The sequence below is a fragment of the Calidris pugnax genome, unplaced genomic scaffold (assembly GCF_001431845.1).
Source record: "Calidris pugnax isolate Ruff unplaced genomic scaffold, ASM143184v1 scaffold15, whole genome shotgun sequence".
NCBI classification, from domain to species: Eukaryota; Metazoa; Chordata; class Aves; order Charadriiformes; family Scolopacidae; genus Calidris; species Calidris pugnax.
The window spans coordinates 11009902-11029270 of NW_015090774.1; the positions used below are offsets into that span (position 1 = coordinate 11009902).

The 19369-nt window shown below is 42.2% G+C and overlaps 1 protein-coding gene across 2 annotated transcripts in view; it reads left to right on the top strand.

Annotated features, from left to right (window-relative positions):
* Positions 1 to 12684, top strand: part of LOC106888811 (melanopsin-like) — a 46133-nt gene extending 33449 nt beyond the window's left edge. For both annotated transcript variants that reach the window (XM_014943323.1, XM_014943317.1), the window contains exons 9-12: positions 1945 to 2119; positions 4504 to 4590; positions 6485 to 6634; positions 11556 to 12684. In XM_014943323.1, coding sequence (XP_014798809.1) covers positions 1945 to 2119; positions 4504 to 4590; positions 6485 to 6634; positions 11556 to 11945 — 802 coding nt within the window. In that variant the 3' untranslated portion in view covers positions 11946 to 12684. The remainder of the gene's footprint in view (positions 1 to 1944; positions 2120 to 4503; positions 4591 to 6484; positions 6635 to 11555) is intronic.
* Positions 12685 to 19369: the final 6685 nt, after the last annotated feature.

Below are 19369 nucleotides of genomic sequence, written 5' to 3' on the forward strand. Positions count from 1 at the left end.
ATCATAAATGACCGAATAATCGCAAATAATCTTGATTTGCAATATTTTCTCAAGAAGTAGTTTGCAATTTACTACATATTTGACTTTGGATGACTTTTATTTTAGAGGATTATAAAAATACCATTAAATAAGCACCTTAGGTTTACACCTGTTTTGTATTTCACATGTGCAGTATTAAAACTCCCTTCAAAATCCATGCTTTCTTCTCAGCCCACAAAACGTCCCTCAACAGTCCTTCCAAACACTTGTAAAACTGAAACTCTGGTCCCTCAAGACATCAAAAATATTCTTATGTTGTCCTTGAAATTTCACCATCAGACATACATTTCCTGAAACTCCAGGGTGAGGAGGTCTCTGCATGAAATCCCACTTAATAAGCAGGACGGTATGTTTTACACCAACTTGAAGTTAGAGTTTACAGCCCCAGATAGGCTGTGACAGACATCAAAAGCTACGTCTATGTCTGAGGGAAGTGGTTCAGCTTCCCATCTGGGGAAAAAGCTGACAGTTTCTTTTTCAGCACCAGCCTGAGATCTTCCACATGAAAACTAACTTACGGGGGCTTGGCATTTTCTTGTGTCCTGTAAACCCTTGCTGATTCTCAAAACTCTTTATTTTCTGCACAACATTAGCTCTTTTTTATTTTAAATCCAGAACCATGTGGGCAGCTTCCTGCTCCCCAAGCAGCTCGGTGGGGCTCTGCCAGCTCACAGGCAGGAATCTCGGCAGAATCAGGCATGGTGGTGTGGGCAGAAAGCCTTCTTCAGTCCTTTCCTACTCTGTAGGCACAGAGCTGCTTGTTCAGTTGCCTTTGAAATTAAAGACATGCAGAAGTCTGGTATACTGAGAGTGGTGATGATGCTAAATATTGTGGTTTGGTGGTGGTGAGTTGTTTTGGTTTGGTTTTCTTTCTGGATTGGCAAACTAGTGATCTCATCTAGTGATCCCGGAATCAGGTCTCTGAGACTTGAACATGTGTGATCTTTTCTGAGAGTATAAATTATGATATATATGTTCTAGTTATGCAACAAACCTGGTAAGTATAGAAGCAAAGATTTTACAATATACACCCGCTTGGCTTGCATCTCAGTGTAAAGTCAATATACTGCCACCCTCCTCTGATCTATGTCTCACATATCAGTGGTTTTCTATATGCCTTGTCGCTGCCTTGCTCCTTGACTTGTTTATTTAGCTTTGTGCCAGTATTGGCTTCATCTGTTGGGCTGAAATAATGGGTTGGGAGTTACTGGGGAAGGTGTTATACCAAATGCATCACTCTGCAAGTCCTTGGTGGCAGCGAGGAGCTTTCTGCAGCTGGCATTCTGCAGGGGAGGCTTATGGGCTCTTCTGCTCCATGCGGGACTAGGGCTGGGGCCAGGAGGAATAGACTCATACAACCATTACTGAGATTATTATTTAATGAATAAGGGAGGTTTTAAGTTCTTTGAGCCCTAGGTCATCCTTCTCTTCTGTGCTTGTACAGAGTGTTAATTTCCAATAGGAGTTTACAGGAGCTGCTGCAATACAAATAAACAGTAAGATCTGATTCTTCTGATCCTCTCCTCCTTCCTTTTTTCCAGTCTTCTTGTGCATTTGCACAGAGAAGACCTTCATACCAGCTAATCTGAAAGTTTTCTGGTTAATTTTCTATTAAATCAAAAGCAATTGTGCTTTTCAAGATGCTGTCAGATCTTACTACTTATCCACGCAGCTCTTCCAGGCATGTTTTGATTCGAGGCCCAGAAGCCACCTGCTATTTTCCTTTCAGCCTGTTCAGTAGTTTCCATTAGATGTACCATGCTGTTCCCATGTCGTCTTTAAGACCTCCTCAATCAAAAGAGAAGCTGTGATGAGGTTATGGAAAGAGACAGTACTTTCACCACATGATTTTCAAAGCTGCCCCGTCAATGTGCTTTTTTTTTTTCTTCTCCCATTTTCCTTCAGAAAAACCATCCACAATGCTGTTCCTTGCTTGAGGTTCCTAATACGAATATCAAAGAACGACCTCCTGAGAGGCTCCATAAACGAATCATCATTCAGGACCTCTCTCTCTAGCCATCAATCTCTTGCTGGCAGGACCAAGAGCACTTGTGTTTCGTCAGTTTCCACTGGAGAAGCTGTAAGTTTTTTATCGTTTCCGTGAAGGAAGTGAGTATAATGTTTCCCTGACTCCCAAAATTAGTGACTCTATAAATACATATTCAAAATTAGAGAATGGAAAAGAAGCGGGGGGAGAGGTAGCTAAATTTTTTGGGTCGTATGAGGTCATTTCTGCAAAGTCTTTCTGGGACTCCATACATGATGATTTCTGATCAGGAAAAGCATCCAGGCCAGCGTATCCGCATGACTCAGATGCTTACTGGGACCATGCTTTTTTGGGTAAGTCTTTAACGTGAATTAGAAAGAGCCATTGTCAGGCACTCCCCATGTCACCAACCCTTTGCTACATAATCCAGTATCTGGTGAGGCTGGAGGACAGGAAAATCATTTCCATCCGAACTTTTCTGACTCATCCAATAGCTGTTTTATTGTTTTAAAGGAAGTCCACTTTCCATAGGCAGGAGACTTTTTTATTTTTTTCCTTGGATTTTAACTGTGAGGAGTGGAAGTTTCCCACACCTGGAGCTGGTGGGGTGTTTTGCAAGCAGGGTACCCCAAGTCCCAGTAAGGCTAGCAGTGTGGCTGGAGTGTAGCCTGAAGAAGGAGTTGCCTATAGCACGGTGGGTTTCTCTGGGGAACAGCCACAGGTTAGAAACTCAGGATGTGTAACCTGCTGGTTTGGGTTGTGTTAGAGGTGGAAAAGGTGGAGTGAGCCCTTTCTCTCCTTCCCAACCAAGCAGAATTAAACAGAAAACAGGTCTCATAACAGTAGGATCGAGGGAGTTAGAAATAAAAGGATCCCTTGGGGTTCTTCCCAGCCCCTCTTCACATGCCCGTGCCTTCTGTAAGCCACAAGAAGCTGGCCTTCCTCACAGAGGTGCTGGGGAGGCAGCTCCCAGGGAGGGATGGTGGCTGCAGCAGGGACTGGGCTGATGTTGGACCTCCCAACCAGCTTGGGAGGTCCAAGATGGGGACCTGCACCGCTCAGCACTCAGCTTGGGTGTATGACACCTCCGAGAGCGATGGCTGCAGTCCTTCCACGAAGGTGTAGATCACTGTGGTGGGCTGAGTGGCAAGCTCGTGGCTCTCCCCTTAAGCCAGGTGGCAGAGGTCTGAGCAAGGACAGGGCTCAGTTACTTGCGTGCTGTGCCCTTCAGGCTGCTGCTTTCAGGGTGCTGTTGCCAAGAGCTGTTTCTATGAAATCATAACTACGTATTTTGGGGAAGACTGGGGTCCTTAGTTTGGAAATGGACCTAGGACCTCTGAGAAAACCAGCAAGAGGAGTGCACTGTTCTTGAGCAACATAATTTTGCACTGAAATTTCTGCTGGTTCCTTTCAGATAACAGCCCCAGGGAGATTTCTGAACTCTTTCATGGCAGACAGACAGTAAACACACCTGAGCAAAAAATTGTACTGTTCACTGTGGAACCAGGCAGCCCCAGTCAATGCTAGCGTGGTGCCCAGGGTGCTGACAAGAAATTCAGGCCTTCTGGCTGTGAAATCAAAAAGCAGAACAAAAAATCCACTTGAAGGGAAGGTTCACTGCCTGAGCCCTAATGAAACAGAATCTGACCTGCTATAAGACAGGCTACTTTGCGGTCCATCCCGCTGCCTCTCTTGCACAGTAACCGTACAGTTGCATCAGGTAGACTTCCAGTTAAAATGGTTAATTGCACGTTACTGGGTAGCCTCAGCTGTGGAGCTTGTGAAGTTGTGAGCTGTTTGTGGACAAGGATCCTCTTCCACTTTGTCACTATATATCATGTATCCCAGCAGCATTTCCTGCTGTCACGAAACAGCCTGCAGGTTAAAGTATTACAGACAAATAATAATGGTGATAATTAAAGATCACATAATCAGTTAAATGGGGTGTGGTTTGTCATTCCAAATTAGCAGGTGTTTAAATACCATGCAGTGGACAAGCTACTTCTCAGGAGAGACTTGGTCTAGAATTGAGAACCTTTTTCATAAATTATGTCTACCATAATTTTTTTTTTAAATTAAAACAATAAATAGAAGAGTGAAAGGCCTCTCTTAGCCTAGGCAAAGCCTTTTTCAGCAGACTGTTGTTCAGATCTGAGCTCGAGTTTGAAGTGTGCGATCAGACTCTTGTGGAGTGACACTACTGCACCACACCACAGAGCATGAGCATCCCCAAATTTGCTCGCCTGGCTTCTCATAGTCTTCAGGGCTTGGGGAGCACTTTCATGTTTACCTCGTTGCTGCTATACTAGGGCAAAGACTTTAATGAGATAAAAAAAAAAGAGTGACTCACTTTGTATGGGCTGTGAAATTTAGTGTTTGTCTTGTCTTTTGAATATGTAAATAAATGCATAAATATTTCTGTTGCAATGTAAATGAAAATGAGATAATCTGTCCTGCTGATTTAATTCCATTTACAGACCACTGATTACACAATGATGCATGAGGGCACCAACTGTGATGATTTCATAAACTGCAAAATACCCAGATCATCTTTGCAATATGAGGTCAGTATATGCAGCATGCCAATATCCTATCCAAGAAAAAAAAAGTATAATTTGCTTGGGATTGCTTAACAGCTTGGACAAACAGAGTACCCACACGTACCTGGATCTCTCTTGAGATCATGGGGACTATCTGTCTGCTTACACTTGTGCTTCATTCACTGGTTGTAGATAGCATGTGTAGTGACATGGAAGTACGTTGACAATAAAGCAGCCATTTTTAGTGTCACATGACGCTAGTCACACCACACTGGTCACATGACAGTAGCCACATGACAGTAGCCACATGACACTAGTCACATGACAGTCACATGACATTAAACCACCCCGTTTAGTTATTTCCAACTTTTTTTGCCCCTTTTAATTTTCCTTGGCTTGATTCTCTCCCCGTCAATCCTTTGTTTGATGTCATATTAGGTAATTTCTCCTGGATCACTTAGCCTGATTCGAGCAGCTTTCTGTTCTTCACTGTTTGTCACTGCTTGGTTTTGGTTCATTAGGGGTAGCATGTTATTGTGTGTGCTTGGTTGGGGTTGCTGCTTAGAGGTGGGATGATGTGGATCAGAGGCTTCAGCCTTTGGCACAACTTTGGCTTAGGTGTCTCCAATAAGACACCTGCTGTTAGCTGTGTGTGGCACCGTGCTGTGGTGAGTTGACACAGCCAAAGGTAATTGTTCTTGGGGGGAGTGACAGCTCAGTGCAGCTGTACGGATTTTAGCTGAAACAGCAGCTGCTGGAATAAACACTAAGCTCAATGATTCTCTCATGACAGCAGCACTGAGCAAAATTTTGGAATACTCCAATAAACTATGGATGGGCAGGAATGACACCAGCAATGCTGTAAAAGATGCATCTGTTGCCACCAAGGCTTTCCTCTGTGTGTCATGTGCATGTTAGTGTAGGGAGCCAACATGTTTGTCAGTCACGTACAGTTGTATTTACAGTTTGGTTCTACAAGGGAGGAGAAATAAACAAGTGGCAAGACATAGATGTGTGAGCAGGGTGATGCAGTGGAATTATGCACTAGCTTCCCACTTGTGTGGAGCCCCATCTATCTGTCTACCTATTTATCTATCTGTATGGAAAATTAGTGTAGATTCCACCAATTGCCTCCCATCCACTGATGATGGTTCAGAGGAGAAACAAGCTCATAAGGCTTGAGAAGCCCTGGGTGTTTTGGGTGTCCACCTGGGATGTATACAGAATCACACAGAATCACAGAATCTTAGTGGTTGGAAGGGACCTCTGAGATCATCGGGTCCAACCACAAAAAAAAAAAAAAAACAAAAAAAAAACAACAAAAACCAAAAAAAGCCTTGGGCACTAGAGCATGCCCTGAAGAGCCATGTCTATACGTTTCTTAAATACCTCCAGGGATGGTGACTCCACCACCTCCCTGGGCAGGCTGTTCCAGTGCCTGACCACTCTCTCAGTAAAGTAATTCTTTCTAATATCTAATCTAAATCTCCCTTGCCGCAACTTCAGACCATTTCCACCTGTGCACATCCATGGTTTTGTACCAGCTGATGATCATAGAGAATACCATAAGCCATATTAAACACACTGGTTGTACCTGCTACCATCTTTAGACTTTAGGTGCTATGCAGCTAAAAGCATTGCACAAGCAATGAGTTAAAAAAGGATGAAAAACATCCTGGTGAAAAGAGATTAAGTAATTTTTCATCTTTTCAAAGATTTTTTTTTTGTTCAGAAAAATAGTCCAGGCAAGTGACAAGATTAAAAATCAAGCCTGTCCCCAGGGGAGTTTTCAGTGTGAGACCTGTGTTAAAGCAGCTTAAGTTGTCTCTAAGTGTAGATGGTTTCTGCTAGATTATGAGAACTTCTAGAATTTGAGAAAGGATGTAACTGTGTGAAATTCTTCATCGTTTATGATTAGACCTGGAGCGATGTAGAGCTTGACCCTGTAGAACCAGCCCATAAGAAACTGCAGCCTCGACGAAGTCATTCCTTCTCAACAAGTGTGAAACAGGAGAAGAGAGACCAGCTCCCAAAGACCTACAGCTGTGATGCAACATCTGCAGAAAAGGTAAGGAAAAAAGTCTCTGCTGGAGACTTGACATTTTCCTGTTAATCTTGTCACAGGATGTCATCTCTGGAATAACAATTCAGCCTTTATATGATCTCTTTCTTCTCTAGGCTTTATTTATACTGATTCTGATGTCATTTTCAGCTTTGCTGTTATTTCTTATTTTTTAGTGATTAACAAAAATGTCAACAATGCTGTATTAACTTTTTTCACTGATATGTTGCCTGTTTTTAGAAATCCAGCATGAGTTCATAGCTCTAAAGCTGCATTAAAGCACAGTCAATAGCATCAAATGTAAGAAGTAGTTGTCTTCTTTGCCTCTTTGCATGTGTGTCTATCCAAGCTCTGGTTCCTTCCATCCTGACCATCATGTCTACGTTGTGACAGCCTCCTTATATTACAAAATCAGGGCTGCAAACCAGAGTTTGACATAATAGAAGCCACCCTTCTTCCTCTTTTCAGCGTACATTAAAATGTTTTATTTTTGTTGAGGGGGAAGACGAGAAAGAAACTCCCATTTCTCCCTAAGGGTGGGAGAGTCTGGCAGCTGCCACCCTTCCCTCACTGAGAGAGGAGACGGTGAGTACTCAGCGCATCTTCTGCAGATGCATCACACTCATTGCCCAAACCGCTGAGGTTTGGTGCCATGCAGTTGAGGAGCACCCCCTTCCCTAAGGAAGTGCTGAGGATGGGAGCAGTAAGCCACCCATGGGTCAGCTTCTGCCAGAACCGTAACCTCCGTTTCAAAAGGAGTATTTGTATGGGTGGCATGATGTCAAGCGTGTAGCTTTTTGAGAAAAGAAAGGACTTGCAATCCCCTCTGTGTGTCTGGACTGAGTAGGACCTGCTTTTTGACGGAGGCACTCCTTTCATGGAGTTACTCTAGTGTGTGTAACCAAACACCCACACCTTGTGCAGCCACAGCATCTGGTTCTGTCCGCTGTGCTCCCTTCCAGCTCCAAGGCTAACTGCCTAGAGAGAGCGTAGTTTAAAGCAGGAGCTGCTCTGGAAATTTCCAGCTGTCTGAGGACCCGGTTCCTGCATGCGTCTGCCCTGTCTTCTTTCATGTGTCTCCTTAAGATGAAGTCCTCAGAAATGTTGGTCTTTTCCTGTAACTGTTGTGAATAATATTGATGGAAAAACAACGGCTTCAAATGTGGGGGCAGGCAACATGGGCTCAAAATCTACTACCCACCTCTGCTGCCCTCCATCAGTGTGTCCAAGGTTGTAGGCAACTGGCAAAGACAAGAGATTGTCTCCAGGTGCTGGAGAACCACCGCCTTTCAGTTTCACAAGGAAGTAGAAGGAAAATAAATCCCAGTGGTTGCATAAAAGAGTTAATGAATGCAATAAATATTTCTGTATTCTGTAATCTAGCAACTGTGCAGCCCACAAGAAGGCTCAGGCACACTACTTTGTCTTTGGAAGACCTGTGTTGGATTATTTTGATAAATAACCTTTAAACGGAGTACCTTCATGCTGAGGCTTTCAGTGGTGTTCACCGAGATGTGTGGAGTTTATTTACATTGAATGATCAAAGCCTCATTTGCGTTTCTCAGTATTTTCAGCAAAGATTCCTGTGTGGTGTGAAGCTCCTTTGTGTGCTAGCTAAATGCATGAATATTCATTCTATCAGAGTAAATGTTTATTTGTCTAGCTCAATCAGAGTGTTTCACTATAAGGCCACCCATTTACCAAAAGCCCAACTGACCATAAAGAAACCCCACTGCATTTTTAGGTATTTATTTTAAGGTTCAGATAGCATTACTGGATTGTCTATGACTGAATTCCAGTTATGGCACTTTTACAAGTGCCCACTTATGGAAATATAAGTGTGAATTTGGTAAAGGGTCACCTGAATTTTTAATTTAAGAAAATATGATAATTTTTTTTAGCAGAAGAATCTTATACTTCCTTCACTTTCTTTAAGAAGATGATCTCACCAACATCTAAAAAATTGATGTACCTCTAAATTCTTTTCACAGACCGACATCAGATCTCCTTAAAGCACAGTTGCAGATGGGTTGTCAAAAAAGAAGTCATCCCCCAAGCGAAAGTAAAACAGCTGGTTGGTGGCCTAGGCTTGGTGCTTTCCAGAGCATAAAAATGCCCAGGGCTGTTTTCTGTGTTGCCACAAAGATATGATCCAGCTCCATGACTTATTGCAGTTAGTTAGGATGGTAACAGGCTTGATGGACTAACACCAGGAAACCTGGAAGGAGCCTTTTTAGAAGCATTAAGATGAAGGCAAGTGTTGTGAGAATAAGATAGTTTTCAAAGAAGAGTTGCCAAGTGTGCTCTCTGCATCCAGGAGATCGTCAAGGGAATTACCCAGCATGAAAAAATATTAAAAAAAAAACCCTTGGAAGTGGTGTCCAGCCTACTAAGCCATATCCCAAAGAAACCTGTGCTTCTGCTGTGGTGAGAACAGCACTTGAAGCAGGGAGGAGTGGGTTTAGGTTTGGGGCTTTTTCATTCTATTTTTATTGTTGGTTTGGAAGAGCAGACTTCTCTGACACTTTTTTTTAGCACCTCATGCTTCCCTCCATTTGGGTAGGTACACCGGCTGGAGAAATCCCTGTCTATAGGGATTAATAAATGATTCCTACTCGTGGGGTAGAATTATATTATGCTGCACTACCTAGCAATATCTAATTTTAAACCCAGACTGACAGAGATGGGAGGGAGCAGAAAGAGACTAAAAATTCTGGGCTTGTTGTTTTTCAAAAAAAACCCAACTTGTGTGAAAAAAACCAAATGTATTTGGTTTTTTGTCTGTAAAACGAGACGTATTCTGAAAGAACTACTTGCTAAGACTGAGGAGATGACTCCTAAAAACAAAACCAAAAACAACCAACACCCCTTCCTCCCAACAAAAAGAAAAAAACCAAACCTTCCCTTTCTGATTTAAGGAACCGTTTGTCAGTATAAACATTGCATAAAAGAGTTAATGAATGCCATAAATATTTCTGTATTCTGTAATCTAACAACTGTGCAGCCCACAAGAAGGCTCAGGCACACTACTTTGTCTTTTGAAGACCTGTGTTGGATTATTTTGATAAATAACCTTTAAACGGAGTACCTTCATGCTGAGGCTTTCAGTGGTGTTCACTGAGATGTGTGGAGTTTATTTGCATTGAATGATCAAAGCCTCATTTGCTTTTCTCAGTATTTTCAGCAAAGATTCCTGTGTGGTGTGAAGCTCCTTTGTGTGCTGGCTAAATGCATGAATATTCATTCTATCAGAGTAAATATTTATTTGTCTAGCTCAATCAGAGTGTTTCACTGTAAGGCCACCCATTTACCAAAAGCCCAACCAACCCTAAAGAAACCCCACTGCATTTTTAGATATTTATTTTAAGGTTCAGATGGCATTACTGGATTGTCTATGACTGAATTCCAGTTATGGCACTTCTAAGAGTGCCCACTTATGGAAATACAAGTTTGAATTTGGTAAAGGGTCAACTGAATTTTTGATTTAACAAAATGTATTTGTTTTTTTGTCTGTAAAACCAGACGTATTCTGATAGAACTACTTGCTAAGACTGAGGAGATGACTCCTAAAAACAAAACCAAAAACAACCAACACCCCTTCCTCCCAACAAAAAGAAAAAAACCAAACCTTCCCTTTCTGATTTAAGGAACCGTTTGTCAGTATAAAGGCAGTGTCACAGGCCATGGACTAGGAGGAGATAAAGGGGACCAAGATGACAGCCCCTGCTGGGCTGTAATCACACTAGAAATTGATCTAACATTTTTAAAAGATGTTTCAGCCCCAAACCTCTATAAATCTTGGGAATTACATGCCTGAACACTTCAAGAAGACTAAAGTTGAATTAATGAGCCTTATGACTGGAAGAGGAATATCTACAATAGAGGAAAAATTTTACAAAACTATTATGTGAAGCCAAAACTATGGAGAGACTCTGTAGCTACTTAATACACGTTACAATCATATTAAGAGAAATTGTCAGAACTATGGCACTGAAAGATGTTTTATAACAATCTGAGTAAAGCTTAGTCAAATTCTGAATTCCATTAGGATTCATATGAATGCACATAATAATGAAGTAAAAACTACATTTTACTTTTAACGTTGATTTTCCCCAGGAAGGAGGGACTTCTAACTTCTCTCTATATCTGACTTTATAACCTTATCTGATTTTTATAATCTGAACTGTCGTTTTCTAAAGCAAGCCAAAATTTATCATTCATGCCTTCCATTGCCGGTGTATTTAAATGTCAACTGACATGTTCAAACTTTACTTTGTTTACTCTAGTTTTACATACTGTGCACAAAGCATTATGGAAACGTGACGGGGGGAGTTGCCATCAGAGCCAAGTTAGAAATTAGAGTTCTCTCAAAATAGGCAGATGAAAAACGGTTAGCAAAGCAAAATCACAGTCACTGGTTTTCCCCTCTTTGTTGGTGGAAGTACTGTCCAATGTATAAATGTGATCCCAGACTGCCCCGAGGCAGTGCCAGGAGCCATTTGGAGGCACCATGATAGAAATTGTCACAAGAAACTTTAGGCAAATAAAAAATACAGTATGCTTGAGGCTTATCTGAGATCTCTTTCATATGAGAGAGAGAACTACAATTATCCAGTACCTTGAGATGTGGTAAAAATGGACAAATAAGTGAGATATAGGAATGGGCTTTTCTTTTCTTCTCTTTTTTTTTCTTCCTTTCTGGTCTCTGCTGATATTTGAGCACGTCGTCTTTTGCTTTATTTAACATCTGGCTTTCCAAGCTGTAGATGTTAACACTTCACGATTTTCTCTCTTTCTAGTCGATGGTTCAAGTGCTTAGAAAATACGACCGGTGACTCAAATAGCCACGAGTGGTAATTAATTTCAAATACTGGTTTCAGTAGTCACATGCTGTATGACAACACTAAAGCGTCTGTCTCCGCTCTAGGTTTCCCTCTCCTCCAGCTGCCTGGAGAAGGTTCTGGGGCGGTCAGTCCTACGCAGTCCCCCGGCGATGCTTGTGACCAGCTCCCTAAAAGCAGCTTCTCTGCCTGTCGGTTTGAATAGCAGCAGTGTCAGCAGAGCAGGAGACCCAGACACTTCACAGCTGGCAACGCAAGGAAGTCAAGCTAACGGAGTCCTGGGATCTATCATTGGCAATACAGTCCCTCGCATCATCATCATCCCTACCTCAGAGACCAACCTATTTCGAGAGGAACTAGAAGAGGAAGAGACTGAATTATTCCACTTTCATGACAAAAAGGGCAATCTGCTGGACTTGGAAGGGCTTAGCTCGTCCACGGAGTTCCTTGAAGCTGTTGAGAAATTTCTGTCGTAGGTTTGTCAAAAGAAAACTTTCCAGTAATTATTTTTTTGGCATCTTCTCCACTTAATTATACCAAATAACCAAAGCCTTGTAGCTTAGATCATCAGACTTTTTGTATGTTTATACGGTAGTCACTAGGCAGCCTTCAGATTTATCTTTGTCCAGAGCAGCTCAGGCATGGGAACAGGCTTTCTTTCAGATTGTGCTGCAGGAAATGAGCAGTGGAAGATCTGGCAGCACGATCGGGCAGCGTCGGTCGAGCCGGCCACATGCTTCGTGGGGCCCTGGTTTGTAACCACAGGCAGAGGTGCCAGCAGAAGGAAAAATGCCTGAGCGAGAGCAGGAGCAGCTGCTCAGTGTTTCTGCTACCTGTGCACGAAACAGCATTCCTGTTTTGGCAGCTCTCTTCTGGATGGTGATGGGAAGCTCCAGGAGACCACAGCTTCCACCAGCCCCAGCAATAACACAGACAGCTAGATAATCTGAACTATCTTTTAATCAAATTATTTTCAGCATTGCTTTTGGTTTTCTTTTTTTTTTTTTTTAACTAGACAGCTTGGTAAACATAAATAAACAAACTAATGGTGTAACTGGGAAGTGACTGCTTGCTTTTAAAATTAGTGCTAGAAGTCTGAATTTTACCTCAGCATTAATACGATCACCTGAATGTTGAAATGCAAGGTGCTATGTGCTAAAACACACATTACTGCCTGTAGAATCATTTAGAGCACCTTCAGAGTTACAGTCTTGATTAAATATGTATGGATCCTAATGAGTCTGATTAAAAGGGTGAACGTTCACAGCTGGCTTGGCAAGTCATTGATAAAAGTAAAGCCTTGGCTGCGATATATTCACTTGTCTCTTCAGAGGAGATTCTTCTCCTCTCTTCCTCTAAAATGACCAAGTGGATGCCATCTTCTAACAAGTCATTTACCAGAGGCCTTCAGAGCAGGTAAATCATCATCTGCGGTTACTGATTGTGCTTATTTTATCTGTGCTTCACGCTATGGCTCAGGCTCACAAGACCCTCCTAGCATTTTATTCCTAAATGCATTCTTCCTTTCGTTACTCATTTTCCCTTTTCATAACGTGTTCCCCACATCCTCCTTTTCAGTCTCTGACTTTCAAATGTAGACAGCCAGTCAAACTATATTGTTCTCTCTATAATATGTGTGTATCTTAGTAGAAAGTAGGCATTTCCCTGGATATAATAGTGCAAATATTTGGTCCAGTGAGTCTAGTAGCATTCAGGCTGTGAGTCAGACATCCAATGAGAGTGGGAGTTTATGTTCATAGTCTCAGTTTATCCCCTTGACTGTATTGTAGATTGTGCAGAGAGCACTGAGAGCATTTTCACGTTTTGTGTATGCACTGCCTGGTCTCGAAAAGTAATTTCTCTCTTCCTGCTCTCCTGATGCAAAAAACAGATGGAAAGCATAGAGGTATTTTTTAAATTATTTTTTTTTATTACAAGAGAAGATAACACAAATCTTGTTTACAACTAGCTAGACAGGGACATCACTGAAGACAAACTAAAAGCCAAAACAGCGCAGGAGAGAGAGGAGTGCTTCCAAATTTGCAGACTCAAGACTTTGCAGGGTGTCAGCACAGCAGACCTTTGGGAGGACTGAGACACTTGCTTTTGGACTAGGCTCTGCTCTTTTTAGGAGAGCAACCAACTCTGACGAGTTATAGAGGTGATTGCTGAGACAGGCTGCCTATTGCAGCGCTCACGGTCTTCACTGCTGTTATTATTTGAGGTACTCTGCTGCCTGGAAACCGGGCCATCATTCCTCCTTACCTTGGGGAGAAGGGTGGGAAGGGTTGGTGGACCCATGTCATGCTTGTGGCCGTCTGGGTGCAGCCCCAGGTGGCTCTGGGTGCATCACTGTGCTGCGGTACCTGCTGCGGGGCTGCTGAAGGCTGTGCCCACCGGGTGCCGACTTCTCCACAGGGGCCAAGCATCGTGCCAAGGCTGTCCACAGTCAGCTCAGCATTTCTAAAGGTGGTTCCTCCATTCCAGGACTGGCCCAGTGAGCAGGCAGCGTGGGGACTGGGACAGGGACACGCTTTGCCTGCAGCTCCTCAGTGCCAGGCTTTCATCCAGTGCATGGCTTTGGCCACAATGAGTAATCAAATGTTAAAGAAATACAGTGTTCATGGAAAATGGGGGAGGCTTAATCCTAGGCTAAACAGAACTGTCCTGATGTCTCTGATTCTTCTCATTTTCTTGCTGAACCTGTCCTCTCTGATTTGGTGGTTGTTGTTTTTTCCTACGTCATCTGTACAGTCAGTGACCTTTCTTCTTGCGTTTAATATCCTCAGCTGCTGTATCTCCTTTCTTCTCGAGCCAGATGTTGGGAAGCAAGTATTCCTATAAGGCTTCCAAGTCTTATACCTGACCTTTACTGTTATAATTGCTCTAAATAACAATAAGAAAATGCACTTGGCGTTCCAAGAAATAAAAACATGCCCCGGAGCAGATTTTGCACTCAGACTTTGACAGACTTGTACTGGTAAGACTGTAAGCAGGATATTGCCGTAGTTTCCAAAGGGATGAAGAATGTAAGACCTAAAATAACAGTTAACAGACTCCTCTGTGTCCAGATAAAGTTGTGCATTCTAGTTGTTAGTCTACAAGATGACTTCCCAGTGATCTCTTGCATATGTGCTGGTACTAATAAAGTGTCTCAGAAAACTAGTGGGCTTGAGGTATATGCAAAAACGTGTTTCACTTTTATACTGTTAATATATTATACTGTCAGTACCGTTGCTTCTGAAGCTAATGTCAAGATTACTGCTTACTTCAACTGATGTAGGCTAGAATGCCAAATGAGATGGCACTAGAGAGATAAAACATAGACTTGTATCAAATAACAGATAGATTTATTACATTCATTGTGAGATTTTTGCAGAAACATCAGTCACAGAGTGAATCTTAAATTGACTACCACCATGCAGAAAATTTTTGCAAACTTCCCTGTTGCCACATTAGAATAGACAGCACATAAAAATGTACAATATTAACTGTTGCCTCCCTTTTCACAAAGGAATGTATTGGTTCACTAAAATGGAATAAAAAAATCTCAGGTGTTAAACTAAACTATCTATTGTTTGGTTTTCTTATTTAATCATTAATTTCAGGAGCCAGGAGGAGGAACAAAAAAGTTGAGTCAAAGCTTCTGAAACCTGTTCTCTGATCCAGTGAATAATAAGTTATATATATAACTTTATTTATATCAGCAGCTCCTTTCAAGTCATTTAGACTGCTCCCATGCAACCAAGCACCTGCCTACTTGAGTGCAGAGCATTTACAATGAGAGTTCACTGACTTCCTAAATTCTGAAGTTGCTTGGCAACTTTTGAAATATGACGACTTCAACTGAGATGTCAGGAATTGGGTGAACAGAATTGAAAAAAATTAACCAAAGTCAATACATTAGAACTGTGACGGCAGCCTTTGATCTTTGTCCTAGATCTGAATGACAGTTAACCAGCAATTGTTTGTTTCTTCTAAATCTCTGGATAGCACAGTTACAGGATATGTTCCAGTTTTCATAAGTACAGAAAGTTCAGACCACAAGCATAAACATTTTCTTTTTACCATAGACAATGAATTTATTTTTTTGTAATTAAATCAATGTTTAGATAAAGGTTTCAAATAAGAAGGAAAAAACTACTTACTTGAATATTAATGAATCTTTCTGCCTTGGGTTGGTGTGAAGCAGGACCTGTACCACTTTCAGAAAGTTCATTCAGTTCCCAGACACCCATCCTTTCAGGAGGCACCTCTGAACAAGAAAATCCTTCCACTCTGCTGTCTGAAAAATGTTTATGTTCCAAAGGGACATGTGACATGCGAAACTGGAAAATACTGGGAGACAAATATACAATTATCCTCCTTTTTCATTTCCTTACTCTCCCCCCCTTTTTTTTTACAACTGCTCTTTACTGATTCTCTGTGTATGTTATCCTTGCTATTTTTAGTCTGGTTCTTTCACAAATACATAAAAGCCATGCAAGATGTGTGTTATGCAGTGGTTTAAGTGTGGACTGCTTTATCACATAGGAGTAGATCAACAGGTAACTGAAGGATGAGGTTGGGTGAGGTAGAAGCAGCTGAGATGTAGCTGTCCCTCCTGGTCATCTCAACACAAGCTGCTGATTATTTCTTGCTTTTCATCTCATCCATAGCCTCGGTCTATACCTCAGTCTTCTGGCTGCACACCTTGAATGGACAAGTATTGAGGTGGAAAGTTTGGTGCTGAGATGCTTTTATTGTGTCTGTCACATTTACTTGTGATTTAACGTACCCTACAGCTGAGTAAGATTTCAGATATATGGCTATATATTTTATTTGCTTTATGATGTGTCTGGGTTGCACTCATGTCTGTGCTCTGGTTGTGCTTATTAGTGCTACAGGTGGTGGCAGTACATGAAAAGCTAACTGCAAAATGTCAAAGTCAGGTGTAAATCCACCGCTACTAATTTTCCCCTGTGCCGGGGTGGAGATATAACTGCTTGTCACCGATCCTGGTGCTAATGCTCCATTGTAAAATTTCCTGAGAGAAAATTTCTGGTAAAGTCTTATACAATACATTGAAATTTTTATTCTGAAACATTTTTACTCTTTAATTGTGGTTATGTATCATGCAGCCACTTTTATTTAAAAAGTCAGGTGTGTTCTTCACCTTAAAGCAAAGCTTCAGAAGACCCTTGTCATCTTCAGGACCTTGTTCTGGACTGAATGAACCAAAGAAAAAGGCAATAACCTGTGAGGAGGTGGGTGGCTGCCATTACCAGCGATGCATGGTCCTTAGGGTGACGCACCCCAGCCCTTTCCCTCCATGCTGAGGAGCAGGTTTGATCCCCACGGAACAGTCAGACACAGGTGCTAGTGGGTGCACATGAAAATGCTATTTTCCAGAAATTTCTAGGGAACTAAGTGTGGCTAGATTTTCATGGGGACAGCAGAAGATGCCTCCCTAGAGTTTCTCCTTGCCAATTTTCAGGTTCCTTTCCACTGCGAGCAGGTGGTAAAGCTCTTCAAAGGAACAGATGGATGTATTTAACGTTAACAGCTAATTTTCCACAGGCGTGCTCTTGGAAACAAATGATCCCTATTTCCTGAGATGGAGAAAAAAAATTCCAGCCCAGAGCACACTACAAGTGTGGAAAATGTGAGACTGAACACATTTGAGTTCGGTAAATGTAAACCAAATGAAAACAGCAGCTTATAGTGGAAATCGTGGAGCCACTAGGGCTACAGTGAAATGGCCAACTCCATCTTCATAAAAGATGTAAAAAGCTGTATCCAACTAATACACCCAGGTCTTTTTGTCTAACCCCATCTATGGGTAACCCAACAGAAATGAGATCGGAGCCACTGGCACTTTGTCAAACTTGGGTCACTGTCACCAGACCTGACTGCCTGGGCACCAACATGTGGAGGAAAAGGCGATTAAAAGTTTCTCTTACAAAAGCAAACTTCATTTGCCTTGTTAAACCCAGCAGAAAAAGACTGAGGGGGATATGACTGCTATCTTTACACGTGTCTTGGGAGGAAAACAGGCTGTTCAAGCAAAGTGTCAATTTTGGCACAGGAATAAGTTAGCATAAACTGTCTGAATTAATGTATTTTGAAAATTACATGGGGTTTTAAGTGCTGGGGGGTTTGTTTTGTTTTGTTTTTCAGCCTGAGGCATGTGAATCATGGGGACACAAAACAAAACTTTGTTTTATGCTGAGCTCAAGCCTCATAGGACCAGTGCCATCCAGCCAGCTGTAGCCCCAGTGGCAGCCACCAGCAGCCAGTCTCAGACACTGATTGCTTCAGCAGAATAATAATAAAATTGTTTAGAGTGCAAATACCCACAGAATCAAATCTTCATATTAAAAATGTCTTGAGATGACTAATTTGCTGGTGGTTTTAAATAGGTTGGGGTCGTTTTGAGTGTCAGTGCATGGGCAGCTGCCAGGAAAGAGGACAAGGCAGGAGTCCGGTGGGACAGATGCAACAAATTTCCTGACAATGTACAGCCATCGAGCAAGTAACTGCTTCTGATTTGCTGAAGGGAAAAATTGCTGAGCGACTGGTAGGATCTCTTTTTGCAAACTTTAGTGGAAAAATTGTGGGTCCCCTAAGGTATTTTGCAATGTGGAAATAACTTGAGCTTCAGTTGCCTGGAAGGGCCGAGTCTGCATTTTGTTATATTTCTCTTCTCGCCGTCATGCTGCCTAAAACCCACATGCTTTTCTGGGGCTGGGACTCGAGCTGGTTTGGCCTTCGCCTCCTGGCCCCAAATTGTGTTTACAATCACACTGTAGCTTCAGACCTTATTTTGCATCATCAGAGAGTCCAGCAGCAAGTGCCGAACCCCCTGACAGGCCCCTGGGGCTCCCTGCTACATGCCTTATCCTCCCAGCCTTTAGTCTACCAGATGTGCTGGTCTGTGAGGCCAAGGGAAATGGGCAAGTGAAAAGAAGCCTTCTGTGGTTTTCCACGGTTTCACTATCTTGCCTATTTAGGGAGTGACTGGTTGGTTTTTTTCTTTCTTTTTTCTTTCTTTCTTTTTTTCTCATGGATGCCTTGGCATGCATCCCTGCTGGCATAGGATGCTTCCTCAGAAAGCCTTTGTTTTTCTGCTGGTCTAGATTTATTTTCCCCATGTGATGATTTTTCCTGGAACAGCTTCTGAGAACTGCTGAAGGTGTCTGGCAGGTGGTCCTTTACGGTTGGGTTGTTATGCCACACTCTGGTGCTGCTGGTGCACCAAGACATTTGCTTTTAGGTGAAGATCTTCCTGTCCAGCAAGAATTAGCAACTAAGATTTCCAGAGGAGAAACTCCCATGGCATGTTTCCGTTTTGACTGAGATGCTGTTTCCAAACTTGTGTAAGAGAAGGGCTGCAAATGGAAAAATAGGAGGGTGGTTTTAACTATCCCACGAAGTCTGCTGGTTTGAATCTCTCTTCTTCACGTGCTTCTATTTCAGAAAAGGCTGTTGTGCACTGCCGGAGCATCATCAGTCTTAAAATACTAAAAACTCTGACACCACAGGCTACAGAGAAGTCAGCACTTTCAATAACCCAAGGGAAAAAAAGAGAGAATACCAGTCTGCAGAGAGAAATCAATGGACAAGTCAAGGTAAAGGACAGATAATAAAGAAATCTTCTCTGTTGTGCTCCTGAAGTCCAGGCCTGGACTCCAGTGGACACAGTGAGGCTCAGGATGGGTGACTGCAAACACTTAAACAAGCCGGACTCTAAAAGGAATCTGGGTAAAACTATCAGAGTGAATTTTCATGAGTCTTGACCTTTACAAGCTTTTTTCTCCAACCTCCACAGAAAAATGAAGAAAAAGAATAATCATACAGACTCAGACCACTTGACTTAATATCCTGTCTCCAATAGTACCAGCTAGTGTCTAGGAAGAGA